Below are 13,841 nucleotides of genomic sequence, written 5' to 3'. Positions count from 1 at the left end.
AAAATGTTATTTTAGAGCCAGGAATGTCTGCATTGTTCATTCTGGACCTTATTTTGAAATTGTCGTATTTTTTAATTTTCGTGAAATTGGCCAAATTGCAAATTTCTGACCATGTTATTGGGTAGTTGAAATCGGTAAATGGGCAGTTTCTTGTACTCAATCGATAGAAAAAATAGAGTTCTGAAGAAATAGTTATGAGTTTGGTTGACTGGAATAACGGAATTAGCCGAAAATAGGGCTCAAAGTGGGCGAAATTGCCGATTTTTAAATATCGCCGAAGTCGCTAACTTCGCGAGAGCATAATTCCGTCAGTTTTCCATCAAATTTCGTTTTTTTGGTGTCTTTACAATCGGGAAAAGATTCTCTATCATTTCATAAGAAAAAATAATTTTTTTTTTTTTCGAAAATTTTGCGACACCAGAAGCAACTTCAGGATTTGGCCCTTCGACAGTCAAAGGGTTAAAAAATAATAAAGTTAGATTGGGTTTTAGGTTTAACATTTATGTGATATAATTGTGAGAAACATTTAAGATATACAATTTATAAGGTTCAGTTATTCAGTATTTATTTGGTTTTGGGTGAGTAAGTGATCTTTGAGAAGAGACTTGAATTTATAAACAGGTAGTGTTTCTTTTATATTTACAGGTAATGAATTCCAGATTTTAGGGCCTTTTATGTGCATTGAGTTTTTGCATAGCGTGAGATGGACACGAGGAATATTAAGAGTGATCTGTGCCTTGTGTTATGGTCATGTGTTCTGTTGAGGTTGGCAAGGAGATGTTTGAGGGGAGGGTTAATATCAGAGTTGAGTGTTCTATGTATGTAATAGGTGCAGTAATAAGTATGGATGTTTTGTATGGTGAGTAGGTTGAGTGTATTGAATATTGGTGGAGTGTGCTGCCTGTAGTGAGAATTTGTTATCATTCTAACTGCAGCCTTTTGTTGGGTTGTATTACTTCTATTCTATCGATTGAGCACAAGAAATCGCCAAGTCAACTGTTTCAACTACAAAATAAAGTGATCGGAAGTTGGTAATTTGGCCAATTTAACACAAAGTTCAAAATATTCCAATTTCAAAATAGGGTCCAGAATAAACAATGTAGGTATTCCTGGCACTAAACTAACATTTCCTCTCTTCATTAGTTACATTTTGAGGCTTTACAAATAGATTCCATTTTGATTTTTTATTCACATAATGAATTTTTATTCACACCAAAAAATAGAAGATTTACTGTTATGCAATATTGTAATAATTGTATAAATATCATCACCACATTTGTGAATGTATATTAGACCCACCAGCTGGCATGTATTAGACGTGTGAGATCGTTTGCTTACTCTTGAACATCAGCAAAAATTGAACATTTCTACTACTTTGAGCTCAATTTCAAGCCATTTCCAGTGCTAAAACCAATCAAAATCATCTCTATTTCTGTAATATGTCTTCCATTCTATCAAATGAGACCAAGAAATCGCAAATACAACTATAAAAAACATACGAAAAAACACTGCAAAGTCGCTGTTTTAATCGAAAAATCATGGTCTCAGTTTTTTTTCTCTCATTATACACAGTGTGCTGCAGGATTTGTTTTATGTGGTGCACACATACCACATAGATGTATTCTCTCATATCAAGGTCCAAATGTACCACTCACAGTTTATCAGAGTGAGCTGAGCTCATGACGTAGATCTACGGTTTGGACCCTGAATGTAAAGCCGTAGATCTATGGGACGGACCCTGAAAGGGTTAAATGCCTAGTATATAATGTGTGGGTGGGGTGGCCAGATGGGGTTACGATACCTTCTACACTATTTGATACCTACCTACCCTACTATTCACCTTGCACCCTATATTAAGACCATTAACCCTTAAACTGTCCAATTATAGATCTACGATTGTACCGCTAGCGCTCCAAACACAAAACTATGTTTTATTTTTCTTGCCTCCAAATTTGGCATGATTGGCCTGAGATGCCTGGCCAGTATAGAATGGGTCTTAACACTCGGTGTGTGCAGTATTAAACAAAATCTGGGACCACTTAGTACCTTGTGGGAGCACCAGTTCAATTCAGAGCCAGTTAGAGCAAATAGCATGGCAAACACCAGGGATTCACTGACGTCATGTCGTATTAACACTCCCCTTTCAAGAGGAAAGTGATGTTGACCCAGAGTTTAGTAGCTTTGAGATGGATGTGGCCACAAGTGGTCAAGGAAATATCAAAAACCTCAATAATAACCCATATGCAACATTTGTGCAACATCCTTTCATGTCTGATACCACTGGTAGTGTCATCCTGCCAAAATGTCCAATAACCTATGCCCTAAGTAAAGAGAAACGATTCTGGAACATGTGTAATAAGTATTTGATAGGCTGGCTGACTTTGGCTGTCTCTCTGTCTGTATCTGTCTCAGTCTATGTCTCTGTCTGTCTATATCTCTGTTTATGTCTGTCTCTGTCTTTCACATGTACACGTAAGTACAGGTATTACACATAGTGCAAATTACCAAGGATAACCCAAAAATTCCAGGCAAAGTGCTATACATGTAGTGCTAGTAGATATAAGGCATGATAACCATGACACAAGTAATACGCATTTTCACTTGCTCAGGAATAAGGGAGCGGCTCATAAACCGACAGGTTTACGAGCCGCTCCCTGAGACAGAGACTAGCAGATGGAAAGACACACACAGGCAGATAGAAAGACAGATAAGCAGAGCTAGACAGACAGACAGACATGTTTGTGTGTAATAGTGAAAAGAAATAAAGCCAGGGTTCCCTGGAGTAGTGCACATTCATCAAGTGTTGCTGCACTGTCAGTAGTTTACTGACACTCATCATAACACAATGCTTCAAGGAGTTTCATATATTTCCAGAATGTCTAAAACATTGCTGAGACCTGTAAATACTTTGTATATACATATATCTAGACAACAGTAAATGACCAAGGCAGGTGAAAATGTTCATCTGTCGGTGTGATTGTGACTATCTGAATACTATTTCAGTACCTAATATTAGTGTCAGAACAAAGATTGGCTATGAAATCACAAGAACTATTATAAATTGTAATTATCAGAACATAAAAATTATATAAATTAAAATAAAAATGAGAAAAAAAAGGTACATCGGCAACTTCGATGTTGCCATTAGGTGAGCATCCAGCGCCAACTTCGCAGGCTTATATGTATCTCAGTAAGTGCTGACTCTAAAAAAAAAAAAAAAAAAAAAAAAAACATTTATCCTTTTATCATTTAATTTTTTTTTTTTTTTTCAAAATATTCGGAGCGTTACGTGAGTGAAAGTAGATCCACGTTTAGACAGTTTAAGACTACAGGTATATTAAGATAAGTAATGAGTGTACACTATATGCATTTTATCACTAGGGCTCTTTAAATGTCGAAGTATATTACGTGTGGGTGGGGTGGCCTGGCTGGCTACTGTACCTACCACACCTAACTTCTTACAATAAACACTACTCACTTCAATTCAATTCAATTCAAACTTTATTCTCTATAAGTATTACAATGCTGAGTTTACAGAATTTGGTTATTGTGTGGTTTACATGTAGTAAAATAATAATTACAGAGTGTACCACTAGAACGCCTAGCATGGCTAGGCATTTCGGGTAGACTTATATTAAATCTTAGGTTTAAAATGTTACAAAATTATGAGATAAGTTGGTATTATGGCTAAGTGACTAAATACTAGTTGTGAGTTTAGCAGTGTGAATGCTTTTGTTTTGGCACTATACATAGTTTCAGTATTGGAGTATCACAGGCCAACTTATGACTAGTTAAGATTCATTATTTTGAGATTGAGATTGATATTTCTGTTTATGGTCAAATGGGTGAGTGAGTGTAAGTGTGAACCACCAGGTGGTATTCGTATTATTAGTTGACAGGGTGTATCAGGGAGATAAGATGTTTTCTGATGGTAGTTTTGAAGGTGATGAATGTGTCTGCAGTTTTGGAATTTTCAGGCAGGGTGTTCCAGATTTTAGGGCCTTTGACATACATTGAATTTTTGTAAAGGTTTAGTCGGACACGGGGAATGTCATAGAGATGTTTGTGTCTGGTGTTATGCCTGTGGGTTCTGTCACAACTATCAAGAAAGCGTTTTAGGTCAAGGTTAATATTGGAATTTAAGGTCCTGTAGATGTAGATTGCACAGTAGTAAGTGTGGATGTACTGAACAGGGAGTAAGTTTAGATCTATGAAGAGTAGGGGGGTGTGTTGCCAGGGATGGGATTTAGTGATTATTCTTACCGATTGTTATAGGAGTCTTAAGGTTTTTTACAGTAAAATTAGCAAAAATGTATTCTCCATATTCATCACTAAAGCAATTGGTGCTGATACAAGATAATTGGTTAGAGTAATAGACTGCAATACCACCCCCAACTTGGTATGGTCTGCAGTTGTGGATTGCTGTGTATCCTGGTAGAGGGTAGATATCTATTGTGTCCTGTTTTAGCCAGGTCTCGGTAAGAATAATGCAGGAGAAGGGTGTCTTTAGTGATTCAAGGAGTGCCAGGAGGTCATCATAGTGTTTGCTTAAGGACCTGATGTTGTAGTTAAGTACTGATAGACTTTTATCATTGTTTAGGATAGTGCTGGCTTGTGATGCTGTGTAGTAAAGGCAGTTACTTTCCAATAGGTTTTGATTGTGTGTCAGATTATGTAGGTTTAGATCAGGGTCAATGTGATCAATCACCTTCTAGGTTTAAATTATGGTTATTTATATCCTGAGTTGTGTGTTGAGTTTTAGTACTGATATCTGTAGTGGTGGGAGGTTTGGACAAGTATATAGCTATAGCATTTTTGTCATGTAGAGTATAGTCACTAATACACATAATGAAGTTGGTGTTGTCTATGTGTTGTGCTGGAATGAGCTAAAGTACAACTAGGTATAAACTAATAATATAGAAATACAAATTAAAAATAGCACAAGACTCTCACTTGTAATTGCACTAAGGTCTAATGTAATGACTTTGGTATAGTCTATGTATTGACCTAGAGTGAGCAATAGTACAACTAGGTTTAATCTAATAATGTAGAAATACAAATTAAAAATAGCACCAGGCTCTCACTAGTAATTACACTATGGTCTAATATAATGACTTTGGTATTGACTATGTATTGAGCTAGAATGAGCTATAGTACAACTGAGTTTAATCTAATGATATAAAAAAGGCACAAGACTCTCAGTTGTAATTGCACTAAGGTGTTATATAAGTTGTTTACAAGAATTAGAGTATAACTAGATTTAAATTGACAAGATAAAATATACAAGTTAAGGTAGCAAAAGAATAAAAAAAAGTAGAAAAAAAAAATATATGAGGTAGTTGGTACTAGTTAGCAAAAGATAGTTAAGGGGCTTGAACAATAATATAATTGAAATATACACTAATTGCACACACAATATAGTCACTAAGATATGAAAACAATCTTTGAGTAGGACTTACAATATAAACTTATAAAAATACAAATTGAAATGGTACTTGCAATTGCACTAGAGTCTGGTATATGTTGTTGACAAGATCAAGAGTATAACTAGATTTAAATTGACAAAATAAAATTCACAATTAAAGTACCAAAAGAATAATAGTAAAAAATAACAATGGTAATGTCTTGGTTATAATATGATAGTAAGATGGTAGACAGGTACACAGGTACAAAGGATAATATAAAGGTTGGAGTTGAATATACAAACTTGAAAATTTGGCAACAAAATGTTATGGGAAGTATAAAATAATGTTTAATGTAAAAAAGTAAAATTGACTGGTAGTAAATATGGTGTTTAATAAAATTTTAGTAAGTAATAATGATTACAAAAAAAGTGAAAAAGTAATGTTTATTTCATTCAATATTGCACTGGTAGTTATACTTGAGGTTATTTGGCAGTACAAGGTAATTAAGAGTACTCTAAGATAGTAAATGTGGTATTAAAACAGGTAAAGGTAATTAGACAAGTAATGGTTATTAAATGTCAAAAATGTTGAGAGTAAATTGAAATTATAATAAAAATGGTAATTATTAATTTTAGTAAGTAATATCAATTGATAGTATTTAAAAAATATGAGGTAGTAATATGGACAGAGAAAGTATCAATTCAGCTAATGTTTAAGCAAACAATAGTAAATAAGAAAATTACATAAGGTGACTTATGCTTACTAGTAAAATCACAAAATGAGGTAGTTGATTATTTAATTACTAAGAGATTGTACAATGAAATTTGAACAATAATTTTGAGGTAAGTAATAAGTGTACTGTGTGTGTATTTTACTTTTTATTGCTTTTAATGCCTTGTTCTTTTGCTAACTTTATATATGTTAGTGTAAACTTATTATCTGACATTTATATGTAGAAAAAAATGGTGTTCTGCTTTCCGGATATGTCCGATTTCTGGCAGTAGCCTGGAACCCGACCTGCTGTATAAGTGGGGCCCTACTGTATCTAGGCCAAAATTCACTGCTCACAGCTTAACTGAGGGAGCTGTACTCAAAACATAGATCTATGTGAGGGACCCTGGCATTTATAATGAAGATCTATGTGATGGCCACTGAAAAAGTTAAATGTGTTGTATTTATTGTTTCACTGCCAAGAACACTTATGATCTATGTAATCAAAGTGTTCTCTAACAGCATACATGTTGATGCAAACTACGAATATAGGACACTCAATACAATATTAACCCTGTGCTAAAACTCTTCTTGGAGAGCTGCAACAGAAAGCACAGACACAGTACAGTATCCCACATGTTTACCTCAACATGAATAGAAACTCCATGCAAAAATAAGACTAAAAAATATGGAACTCACTACCAGAATATTCTTATTTATCTATCTGCCAACTGCTTCAAAAATATTGTTGAAAACTCCTGACTCTGATGTAAATACAGTATGGCCCCACTTACATGGCAGGTTAGGTTCCAGGCTACCACTGGAAAGTGGACATTGCTGGAAAGCAGAACACCATTTTTGCCACTTATAAATGCATATAAATGCCAGATAACAAGTTTATACTAACATATATTACATTAGCAATAGAATTTGGCATTAAAAACAATAAAAAATAAAATACACACACAGTACACTCATTATTAAAATATTTGTAGTCTTAATGTAGGGTGAGAGGTGAGTAGTTTTTATTGTAAGAAGTCAGGTGTGCGAGGTATGGTAGTCAGCCAGGCCACCTCACCCACACGTAATATACTACAGCATTTAAAGCGCCCTAGAGTGATAAAATGCATGTACAGTACATTCATTACTACCTTAAAATATTTGTAGTCTTAATGTAGGGTGAAAGGTGAGTAAATGAGGTAAAACATAAACGAGAGAGACATAGCAAGAGAACAAGTAAATGAGAGAGGAGAGTAATGCGGAGTATGTAAACAAGCAGATGAACATTCATTTCCATGTCTGTGAAGCTTATACTATAATGCAAACACCTTACATTGTGTACAAGTTGTCTCCATGTTGGTCCAGTAGAATAAAAAGCAACACTCTCACTCTCATGTATCACACCATTTTTAGAAGGAATGATGCTCTGAGTGAAGGCATACAGAAGGAATAATTTTCTGCAGCTACCACCAGTAATACTATTGTGTACACATTTTCTTTGGTGCTGAACTAGAGAAAGCATTATTCTTTCCAACACTCCGACAACACTGGAAAAACATCTCATATTTATGTTAATTTATTCTACTGTGTGGTGTATTTATCATGTTTATATGTTATGTAGCATGTTTATTATATAATTTTGAAAAAATATCATCGATGGATTAATGAAAATACCTATATTAGCGTAATACAAGACATTTAATGCACCTCAGAGTGATTATTATTGCATATTATTATTATCATTATTAATATGGCATCTTCAAGACTAATAAGACACTCTTATTGATTTTAATGTGTACCTGCACTGCACACAAGCACAGTAAGTTTATTTAGGTACAGGTACACTTAGGTATGATTATCAGAGCATACAGCCAGTGGCGTTACTAGGGTTGGTGTCACCTAGGCCGGCATTTTTGGTGTTGCCCCCATAAAATCCAAGGGCGGGGGGATGGGGGGTAGTAAACTCCAGTTACGTCACTACTGCATGCCCAATAACTAATGTTTAGCAATGAGAATGTTTAAGGGCCATAAACCGAACAGGAGAATACTTCTCAACTTTATTAATGATAAAATGAATAATAATCGTAGTAATATTGAAGGAACATAAACTCGAATACCACTTGAGTAGAGGCAACAGATCCTACATTTATTCATCTTCAACAATGAAAAAACAAATCTTGAAAAATAAAGAAAAACATTGCAATATCAGAGAAACACTAGTTCCAATTTGACCTTGAGTACAGGTAACATCTCAATAAATCAGATCTGACATTTCCTTGCCTTCAATCCTGCAAAATTATCTATCACATCACAATCAATGCTGTCAACTGACCCATTTTCTATGGATAATATTGCTAAGTCAGAGATTCTGGATTGACTCATTGTGGACTGTAAATAGTTTTTAATCAGCTTCAACTTCAAGAAACCCCTTTCACATGATGCCAAAGAAACATATAGTAAGGAGCAACTTTAGGCAGTGTAAGAGTTGGAAGAGATTTGATGAAATTCCATTCAGCTATGAATGTTAGTGCATCCAATGTAGTCCAGTGCTTAACTTTTTCAAGATCAACATCAGCAGCTTGCAGGTGCCTCCTTAGTCTTGGTATTTCAAGCACAGGCTCATTCTTGCATATTTCATTATAGAAGACTGTGAGTCTTGAAACCATCACCTCCAATTCTTCTTCAGTAGCTTGTACAAGATTCTTCGTTTGAATGACCCCAAACAGGGTTGTCACATCCTTGATTGCTTTTGATTGTATCTTGAGTTCATTATGAAAATGATCAATGCACTCCAACATTGTCCTCTTGTTTTCTTCCTGTAGAGTGAATCCAGAATCTCTTGCCTGCTCCCCTGCCATCCTTTTCTTTAACCTGATTCTTCTCTCTGTTGGAAATCCATACTCCTCACATTTCAAAAGTGCCTGTTGTATTGAATCCTCCACTGTGCACTCTCACCCTTCATACCAAAATAATCACAATGCCTCTAGCTTCTTCACCACTTTGTCAAGAGTTAAATCCTTAGTCAGCAAGTACTGCTGTGCAAGCTGAACCTCCCAAAGTATGTCACACCAGAAATACAGATAATACAAAAATATGAAATTGCATATGGCAGGGAGAAGACCTTGGGCTGCTCCTCTTGTATCCAAATTTTCCTGTGGATAGCAAAGAGCTTCAACTGCTGCCACAAATTTCTCAAACAATTCCGCTACTTGTTTCATTGCACTGTAATGAGAACTCCATCTAGTTGTTGATGATCTTTTCAAAGAGACTGCAGTATGGTCCATTAATACATCCCATCGATGGGTGGAGGAGGCAAAGAATGTGTACACTGACTCAAGACTGCCAAAAAATTTCACACATGATGAATTCTTGGCAAAAGAATGCTGACCACACAAGTTCAATGAATGGTTCACACAACCACTGAAAATTGCCCTCTTCTTTTCCTTGAGAATGGCTTGTACACTTCCATGGAGGTGTACAAGCCATTCTAAAGGTGTACAAGCCAGAACACTTGAAAACTCATTTTGAGTTCACGGTGAGAGAAACTGATGACCTGTGTTCACTTGAGCTGCACTTCAGTCTCATTAGGTGCTCTTTTAGCACAAGATCATACTTAGCCATCAATTCAACCATCTCAAGAAAGTTTCCTCTATATGATGAGAATTTGCCCTCCCTGTGGCCAAGAAATGCTAGGTTCTGTTCAGCCAGAAACGGTGTAATGTCCGAGCAACCTGTACATTTCCCTCCACCTTTTCTTCTGGATTTCCACTGAAACTATTATTTCTGCAATTATGGTTTTGTTCACCTTTAGACTGGCTGCCATGGCTTTCCAGTTCTCAAGGCAACATAGGTGTTCATCAGAAGTTTCATGATTGTGTACTGTTGGATTCAGTTTCTACCATATTTGAAACCCAGTCACAAACTTTGATGTTATACTTGTAAGTTTGTAACACTAGTGGTAAACAATCTACAGCAGTAACAGTATAATTTCCCAATGACTGGAAAGTGCGCCATCCATGATCACAAAACTTTCTCATTATTCGGCATCTTTTTGCAGAACCAGTCTTTAGAAAACTGACGTTCATTCACTTTTGCATTTTTCCTTTTTGTAAAATGAAAAGGGCTATCCTTGTTCTGATAAACATAACTACCTCTTCTGATGATTTCAATGTGGGAATGGTCTGGAACTGGAATTTTCCAAGAAGAAACATCACCCATCAATGCTAACTCTCTCAGACTCTCATTCCCTTCATTCCTGTCGCTTATATTACCATTATCAGAGTCAAAATTGACATCAGTGTTATCAGTAGGATCATGACTAAAATCATTTAATGAACTCTGGCCATTATTGGGTTTCTTAAGATATTGAACTATAGACCCAGCCATTTTTCTCATTAGTTGAACTTTGTCATTTTTAGCCTTCTTTTGTTGACATAAACTAGGCCTCTTCGATTTATGCACTCCACGAGGCATGATATTACATCAATGATCTGAAAAAAGAATGCCAGGTTCACTGTTTTGGTTCTACTGAATATTTGGTAATTTTTAATGGTGACAAACAAATAAATGGTGCCAATTCTATTATCTTACCGAGGATGAAATGAAGTTAGGAAAGGAAATAAGTGGGTTACGTTCGGGTGAAATTAAGACTAGCAAATAATAACTTTTGTTTCATGATTGCATTAATTTTTTTCAATAGAACCTGTTGGATATTTAACTCCTCTAACCAGACTGAGGGCAAAGCAAAGAAATTTAGCCTACTTCCCCATGAATTGGTGAAATAATCATAATGGTCATTATGAATGTAACACTAATGAGTACCTACCACTGTACCATATTATTTGGTAAGCCTCCTGGCCCTATAAGCTTTAGCCCACAAAGATTGATAACAACAATGTGCAGTTAAAAAGGATATCGACATAAATACAGTAGGCTAAGTATGCACATTGCATTAGATACATGGCATAGAACTTTACCAAAACAAATTTACTGAAAAAACTTGGCCCTGCCTTCAAACTTTTTATTAATTGCAATAATATAATGGAAAAGTACTTAACTGCAGTGAACCGGTTAATATTGAAAAGGCATAATTTCATTAACATAGCCAGTTACGTACCATGGTTATTTAAACATTTCATGAATGTCAGTTCTCACCCATTCATATATCTTGATTCATGACATGACTGAAATTACCAATAAGCAGAAGTAAAGCTCAAAATATGATAATTACCTGACCCCTTTGTGTGTTTAACCCAGCCACATATACACCACCACCTGGACCAAACTCACTCGTGGGCAGTGCAGCAGACAGGATGTTACGTCAGTGATGACTGATCATAGTGATGCCAGGTGGTTTAGGGTTTTTTTCAAAAATATTGTAAATAAAATTATCGATTTATCATAGTTTTTCATATAGCATCACTGATTTTTCCTATTTAGGCCTATTTCTACTCTGTAATCATATAATAGGCTACATAGAAAAAAAGGATTTTTCTCTATGTTGCTGCAGCACTGTTCTGGTCATTAGTGTCACCTTCTTTAGAGGCTCTATGGTATCACCTGGGGAGCTCCCCCGCCCGCCCCTTATGACGCCAATATATACAGTACACCCCTATATTACACGGTAGTTACGTTCCTGAAAATGCTGTGTAGATAAATCCGTATGAGATAAACTGAAGAACTTATGGGAGAAATAGGGTTACGTTCCTGGGATCCCCAAAAAAGCCAAACACCTTTTTATTTAGACCTCCAGATCTTATAAAAATAAAAGTGAATATGTAATTGTTGTTCATTGTCATGATGTATTATGTTGTTTTTAATGCAACAGAAATAATAGTATTTCTTACCTTAAATTGTGGGTGCTGATGTTTGTCAATGATTGTCGAGAGAGTGGAGAGTTATGCTGTGGCCCTACTGGGCTGAGGTGGATGGTAGAGGTTCTGGTACTGAATTTGATGGTTGTACTGGAGTGTGCATAAATTCTGTAATGGATTTCTGGGCTATTTTACCCTGCAATACATTATACAGCTGATGGTAAGGTATCAGCTGCTCTAGACACTGTTTCAGAGCAGTGCCGGATCAGCCGGGCTGTGGCTCGTACGTCGGACTGCGTGCGGCCAGCAGTAACAGCCTAGTTGATCAGGCCCTGATCCATCGGGAGGCCTGGTCGTGGACCGGGCCGCGGGGGCGTTGATCCCCGGAATAACCTCCAGGTAACCTCCAGGTAACTGCTTCTAGATTCGTCAGGGTCCTCTTCAGTGAAAAAGTTTGTCAGTAAAGTCAAGTTGGTAAGTCAAGTCAGTCAGTCAGTCACTTAAATCAGTCTGTCAGTCAGTCAAGTAAGTCAGTTGTTCATCACACAAACTCATATGTATTTACCTCATTCTTTGTAGTTGTACTGATGCTTCATTAAGGCCATGGGCTCTCTCTTGTCTAATGTATCTATTTCTTAGTGACTCTAAAACTTAAATGATTATACCTTTTCTTTCCACTTTCAACAACACTCACATGCCTACTGAGTGCCATGACTGCTTGGCAGATGGCAATTAACCCTTTGAGGGTTTTGGTCGTACTAGTACGTCTTACGCGTAGGGGTTTTTGACGTACTAGTACTCATAAATTCTAGCGGCCTCAAATCTAGTGGGAGAAAGCTGGTAGGCCTTCATATGAAAGAATGGGTCTGTGGTCAGTGTGCACAGTCTAAAAAAAATCCTGCAGCACACAGTGCATAATGAGAAAAAAAAAACTTTGACCATTTTTTTTTAATAAATCAGCGACTTTGCAGTGTATTTTCGTATGGTATTTATTGTTGTATTCTAGTTTTCTTGGTCTCATTTTATAGAATGGAAGACATATTACAGAAATTGAGATGATTTTGACTGGTTTTAGAATGAAAGGTGCCTTGAAATTGAGCTCAAAGTAGCAGAAATGTTCGATTTTTACCAAACTTCAAAAGTAAACAAATCGTGCCAAGCGTGCAATACACGTCAACTGGTGAGTCTAATATTCTTTCACAAGTGCACCAATAATATTTATACCATTTTTTACACTAATGCAGTAGTCTGCATAACAGTAAATCTTATATTTTTTGTGAAAATAAAAATTCAAAGTGGAAAGCAAAAGAATATAAGAGGGGCCTTGAGACGTGACTAATGACTAGAAGAAATGTCATTTTAGTGCCAGGAATGTCTTTCTTGTTTATTCTGGACCCTATTCGGAAATTGGCATCTTTTGAAATTTGTGTGAAATTGGCAAAATTGCTAAATTCTGACCACTGTACTGGATAGTTGAATTTCATAAATGGGTGGTTTCTTGCACCCATTCGATAGAAAAAATGGAGTTCTAGCGAAATATTCATGTTTTTTGTCGACTAGTACAGTGAAATTGGCCGAAAATGGGGCTCAAAGTGGGCAAAATCGCCGATGCGTAAACATCGCTGAGACCGCTAACTTTGCGAGAGCATAATTCCGTAAGTTTTCTATCAAATTTCAAACTTTTGGTGTCTTTATGATCGGGAAAAGATTCTCTATCTTTCCATAAGAGAAAATAATTTTTTTTTTTTTAAATTTGGCCGACCCTGAGAACGAGTTTCGGAGAGGGCCTGTCGACCCTCAAAGGGTTAAAAGATCAAAACACAGTTCACAAACACAGCTAGCTCCTAGGAGAGAATGGTACTGGACATGTGTTCACAAAGGCTGGGCTGAGGGTGGCGGGAGTGTCGGGTGG

At 36.3% G+C, this 13,841-nt stretch overlaps 1 protein-coding gene across 8 annotated transcripts in view; it reads right to left on the bottom strand.

Annotated features, from left to right (window-relative positions):
* Positions 1 to 13,841, bottom strand: part of Plc21C (Phospholipase C at 21C) — a 613,502-nt gene that overhangs the window by 47,694 nt on the left and 551,967 nt on the right. The window contains exon 27 of one of the 8 annotated variants that reach the window (XM_070099393.1): positions 8,160 to 10,606. The exons of the other annotated variants lie outside the window; for them this stretch is intronic. Coding sequence (XP_069955494.1) covers positions 10,594 to 10,606 — 13 coding nt within the window. The 3' untranslated portion in view covers positions 8,160 to 10,593. Of the gene's footprint in view, positions 1 to 8,159; positions 10,607 to 13,841 lie in introns of those variants that run through there. 8 annotated transcript variants of the gene reach the window in all.

The sequence above is a fragment of the Cherax quadricarinatus genome, chromosome 67 (genome assembly GCF_038502225.1).
Source record: "Cherax quadricarinatus isolate ZL_2023a chromosome 67, ASM3850222v1, whole genome shotgun sequence".
NCBI classification, from domain to species: domain Eukaryota; kingdom Metazoa; phylum Arthropoda; class Malacostraca; order Decapoda; family Parastacidae; genus Cherax; species Cherax quadricarinatus.
This window is presented reverse-complemented; position numbering and strand designations above follow the sequence as displayed.